The 5,689-nt window shown below is 35.9% G+C and overlaps 1 protein-coding gene across 1 annotated transcript; it reads right to left on the bottom strand.

The window, feature by feature from the left end:
• Positions 1 to 215: 215 nt before the first annotated feature.
• Positions 216 to 4,816, bottom strand: LOC113732028 (rac-like GTP-binding protein ARAC4). Its single transcript, XM_027257617.2, has 7 exons — positions 4,422 to 4,816; positions 4,168 to 4,255; positions 3,185 to 3,294; positions 3,006 to 3,069; positions 2,384 to 2,448; positions 1,519 to 1,584; positions 216 to 442 (listed from the first exon to the last, which is right to left on the bottom strand). The coding sequence occupies exons 1-7, from the start codon at positions 4,563 to 4,565 to the stop codon at positions 344 to 346; spliced, it is 636 nt and encodes a 211-aa protein (XP_027113418.1). The 5' UTR covers positions 4,566 to 4,816; the 3' UTR covers positions 216 to 343.
• Positions 4,817 to 5,689: the final 873 nt, after the last annotated feature.

A 5,689-nucleotide genomic window follows, 5' to 3' on the forward strand; every position in this document is an offset into this window, starting at 1 on the left:
GTACAAGCAATTAAAAAGTCTACAATGTTTTGCCACCTTTGAAACATTGTCAAATGTACTTGATACCGCTACAATACTTGCAGTTTTGATCAGGTGGCTGATGCTGTTGATTTGACTTGATCATTAAAATGTTAATCTCAAGCTGTAGATTCAATTTTTTTAAAAAAAAAAAAATTTGAACAATAGATTTTGCAGGAAAACAGCATATCACGCAGTTAAAAGAAGGGGAAAATTTCATACATATCCCACAAAGAAAATAGAATGGACGCAGAATATTAATTACATCAATTAGGAAGTTTTCATCCTTAAACTGAGCTTCACAATACTTTCAGCTAGTTTGTTTTTAAAGTATTTTGCAGGCTCTGCGTTTCTTCTTCTGTTTTTTGGACTTCGGAGGCCGCAGAACCACCTTAATTGCAGCATCAAATACTGCCTTCACATTCTGCATTACACAATAGACGACACGAACTCAGAGTTCAGGCTAACTGAATCTTTAACTCGAACGGTAGTCATGAACAGCATGAATTCTTCTGACACATTCATTTAGGATGATGAACACAGTTGACGCTCTTTAACATGAAAATCTGATACCGCTAATAAACATTTTTCTGGGATTCATGAGATTCTTGTTACTTTTGAAAAAATGTTTCACATGTACGATTGGTATGAAGCCAAATTCTAACAATCCTGGATGCTCTATCAAAACTCTTTAGAAGTCAGAACAAAAGTTCCATGTAGCTCCCATTTATTAAATTTGATCGAATTTATATGTGATGGGAGGTATTCAATTTTAGATATACAATTCAATTTCTGCAATTCCACCAGTTGGAACTAAAAGGGTTCTAACCCACTCCAAAAGCATCCCTTCAGGATGAAACTGCAGTTGTCACTGTAAACTGTAAATGGAGGTTTAGATAAAGTTTTCTTATGTATTCAGACCTCTGTTTTACAAATTAGAAACCAAAGGGGGCTTATAACCTGATAGTCATGCAGATGATAACGTCAAAACAATAATGTGGTCATTTTGAGAGGAATAGGTGTTGCACTCTCAATTCATGGTATTCACAATATCTCCAGAGCATCAGTAGAAGGATTTACCGAGGCTGATATGATTGGAAATAATTCAAAGTAACTTAATGAGCTCCTAGCTCCTTAGGATAGGCGACTCTAAGTATTACAAGAGCAGATTTTGGGGTTGGTATCTACTTCAGGAAAGAATACCAAGTAAATTCTAACACTGAATGGAACTTGAACTTTCACATCTTTCTCAACTACAATACCTCATTTCTGCAACACCCAACCCCCCCACCAAAACCAAAGTAAATAGCAGCCATGGTGGAACTTTAATTTTTTTTTTCCCCTCTCCAGAATTAAAGACAATATTTCTTTAGTCAATCAGCTTTGGCAAAACTGTCACGAGCAATTTTTATTCTTGGCGAATGGCACACCAATTAGTTTGGCAGAAGATATAGTGGTAATTAAATTTGAGTTAGCTGGAAGTGCATATTTGAGACAGACCTGTTGTGTCTTTGCACTGCAATCAATATATGCCACAGCTCCTATTTGCTTCTTCAGTTCTTCGCCCTGTAATCAAGAAGTTTTGGAGTTTATAGTATAATGAGAGGTAAGTCTCTGTTGCCACCACATTGTTGAACATTTCAAGTCAACACCAATTCAGTTGTTTGTCGTCAATTTCCGGTACATGAATCATGTTGTATCAGTCATTCATATTGGAATTTCTAGTTGGTTCAAGATCTTAAAATTTTCACATTCTTTGATTCTTGATCTTCCCCACATCCAAAAGGTACAGCTCACTGAAGTCTAAAGGACTACTAGCTTTACAACCAAGTAAGAATATTCATCTATCTAACTCATTACGTTTCTGTTGCCTGGACCTACTACTAAACAATTCTATCTTTCTCAAACATGACCCGTAATTATTGATGACAGCAGCAGATTGAAAAGCATTTTGAGACGGACAACCTATGATGCAATACTATAAGATCAGAATAATCAAACTTACTCCTAAAGTGTGGGAAGGACTAATAAACTATAAGATAAATAGAGCATCCAATCTTTTTTTTAGTGTTCCAAGATTTTCACATTTCATTTGAGTAACTCCATTTGCATATACCGACTATTGTTCTAATTCTGAATTCTAGTGATGAGAGGGGTACAGTGATAGGGCAACTACATGTCAAAAGAGGATTGTGACCACTGGCTGTCAAGCATTCCTTGTATTGTTCATTTTTAATGCACTAAAGGATTGTCTTAGAGTAGATTTAGAACATGACAAAGTACCATGACATCAGGTAGCACTGGCAGCAAATAGTTAAGGGATGATGCTCAAGGCACGCTACAGGCACAAGTACAAGATATGTACCTGTTCAGGAGAAATAGTACATGCCCCTGGATAGTCCAGCTTGAACTGCTTATCATCTCTTAAATCTGCCATTACATTCAAGTTTATGCAAACGTCAAAAGAAAATCAGACAAGATGCCTCACCAATAGTCTGCGTTTGGTAGGTAAAAGATATCTGATATCTGGAAAGACAGCTTTCTTTAATATGCGTACTAGATAGAAACAGGGGTGGCTTGGCATACATTGCTCATGCCACCAAACATCCACATCCCAGGATCCCAAATGCTTTCAAGAATCATGCCTTAAAACTGATTACAGTCAATGAATAAAAATTATATCAGCCTGATGGCCACTTGCTTATTTGATTGCTGAAATTTTATATTCAGGGAATTTTGTCCACATGTACAATAATGTGCTCATCCAACATGTATCCATAAGTTTATCTATAGCGAATCTTCTCCCAATACTAATAGTGTTGTAGACTGCTTCAATTCAAGTTCTACTCAGATAACTTGAGAGTGTAGACAAAAGAAACAAGCATAGAAGATTATTGTTCTTTACATATTTCAAGTGCTTGGAATCTTTATATAAAGAGTACCGTTTCACTAATGCCATTAAGAAGTTATGAATGGAAGAAGTATACCTAGTTTGGTCCCCACTAAAACAATGGGCACTGATGGGGCATAATGTCTTAGCTCTGGAACCCACTTCTCCAACGAAACCAGAAGGAGAAAGCAAAAAGAAGCAGCCATCAGTAGGTAACTTCTCAAGGAATTTGCTGCTAAGGAATAGTTAAAAACTCAAGGGAAAGGAGAACCTTACTTTTTTCGAGATGTTCTCAAAGCTAGGCCTACTTATGAGAGAAAAAGCAAGGATGAAAACATCAGCCCCTCTATAACTAAGAGGCCTCAGTCTGTTATAGTCTTCTTGACCTGCAACATATGTATGAAAATGAAGGAATTCAATGATTATTCAGGACCATCCAACCACTTCCTAGCATCATTACTAATTGGGCCACCTCTTTTGGTCACTAATTTGTTCATAAAAGTGCGTATTTCAGCAAGATTTATGATGGAAAAAAAAATCATCAGAGGATTCAGATGCGGGCCATTTATACTGCTGCATCCCACTTCCTGCTCAGCTCAACTATCTGACTGTGGGCATCTTTCTTAGCTATCCCTTTATCATTATAGCTGGGGAATAATGGTGTATTCTCGAGAATGTCTTTATCCATGTATTAAGTGGTGAAATTGACAACTGAAGTCATGAAACCCACGGCATATTCTATCATCTAACATGTATAGTCTCTCTCTGATAAACCTTGTGCTTTACATTGTTGTCTCTGATCATCTTCTGCTTGGGGTCTCATCAGGCGGTTGAATTTTTCTAAAGCCAAAATAAGTTTATGGACATGGCGAGGCAGAATTTCTTGCTGATCATAAACACAAAAGCGACAACAAAAAGGGTTCTTCTTCCAGATGTAATACATAGCAAAGCTAGATTCTGATTTCTGAAACAAAGACTAACAATTCTGAGATTCTGATTGGGTATTGCACATGAAAATTAAGAACAGGAAAAATATCAATTTAATGGTTTAACTCAGAGCCTATTCAAATTTCAAGAATTGAAATCGTAATGCAAATTAGCCATCAAAAAGTTGCCACATTCTTCCAATTTCAATATGCATATCAGTGTACTCGCTTTCCTTTAGAACCGAGAGCCATAACTCATTACAATCTAAAACAATCGCGCTGTATTGTGCTTTCAGATTCACAAGCCAAGAAAAGGGTAAGAGAAAACTGTACCAGCGGTATCCCAAAGTCCAAGATTTATGGTCTGACCATCAACAATCACATTGGCACTGAAGTTGTCAAAAACTGTCGGAACGTAATCCTGGAAGAGAGGAAAAGAACTGAAAAAAATGAATCCTTTCCCATAATTGACTATCACATCCTACAAAAAAACATTTGAATAAAATTTTTTTTGAAAACAGATAGAAGGAAGTTGGGGAAGACGGTTAATGACAGATGAATTAACAAAGGTAACATTAATTGCTTACAGTGGGAAAGGTATTGCTGGTGTAGGAAATGAGAAGACAAGTCTTGCCAACAGCTCCATCTCCGACAGTCACACATTTGATGAACTTTGATGCAGTTGTTGTTGTCGTTGATGTACTATTAGCAGCATCACTTGTACTAGTCATGTTTTCTCATTCGTACATAAACCAACTCAATTCAAGCACACCCCATTAAGCACTCCAAACTTACTTGAAACTCGAGAAAGTAGCAAGAATTTATGGAAAAGAATCGTGGGGTTTGAACAATTTTTTGCTTGCTCTTGACTTCTTTCTGCCTATGTGACTAAATATGTCAATCAGCTAAGCTAGAATTAAGGCTTCATGTACGAACCAATGGCCTGATTAATTGTTAATGTTGTATGGATGGACACTTGGAGAGGGACATAAATTGTGGGAGACAAGAAAAGCGAGATTTTCTACTGAGCTTTTCTCGGCAGGAAAGCTATGAGACGACTTTATTTTGAGCTGTACAAGCGGCAAAAGGAAATTGGCGGACCCAATCACAAGGAATGTTCATCACGCGCTTCATTCCATCACTGTGAATAAACTACTGCTTTCTTTTTTATGGTGATTCTAGTAAATCAATGAAGGTTTTGAAAATCATTGCCCTTGAATATAAATTGAAAATAATTGATTGGTGATCATGCTGACAATACATGGGTATGAGATAAATTGTCTTGCTAGTAAACTCAACCATGTACATGCTTATTGATAAAAAAAATTTTGACCATATAAGGGTTGGTTAAGTGTGTTTGGATTGCTGAATTATTTCACATAATATTTCGCTTGTATCATAAACACATTTTTAATTCATATTTTTATATTTTTAATTATTTTTTTATTTCACATACATCACATCACAAAAAGTGTTACAATAATTATTTCAAATAATACTCTAACCAAATACTGTTGTTAGGCCACTTTTCTTTTTCACATTTACAAGTACTTTTCAATACAATTTGTTGAAGATTATGTGAATATTGATTTTGTAGTAAGAACTATGTCCGACTTGGCTTTGTATCCTCGTCACATTCGGATGATTTCACCTAAAAAGTCTAATTTTTGCCAATCACAAACTCTTTCTTTGTAATAAAAGTTAATACAATGTTGTATGTGCATAAACAGAAAAACTAATTCTTTGACTTAAGATCCTTCAATGATACTGTCATTTTTTAATTAAAACTATAGTTGGAATTTGGAGGAACATGGCAGCAATTTTTAACAAGTAGAGGTAGAATTTATTTACCCTC

This window comes from Coffea arabica, chromosome 2e (assembly GCF_036785885.1).
Source record: "Coffea arabica cultivar ET-39 chromosome 2e, Coffea Arabica ET-39 HiFi, whole genome shotgun sequence".
Taxonomy (NCBI): domain Eukaryota; kingdom Viridiplantae; phylum Streptophyta; class Magnoliopsida; order Gentianales; family Rubiaceae; genus Coffea; species Coffea arabica.

Excerpts from the sequence above, each read along its gene's own strand:
- LOC113732028 (XM_027257617.2), bottom strand. The coding sequence starts at position 4,565 with ATGACTAGTACAAGTGATGCTGCTAATAGTACATCAACGACAACAACA. Across the intron at positions 4,256-4,421 it reads CCAGCAATACCTTTCCCACT|GATTACGTTCCGACAGTTTT; the intron begins GTAAGCAATTAA and ends CCTCTCTTCCAG. Across the intron at positions 3,295-4,167 it reads TGGACTTTGGGATACCGCTG|GTCAAGAAGACTATAACAGA; the intron begins GTACAGTTTTCT and ends CATATGTTGCAG.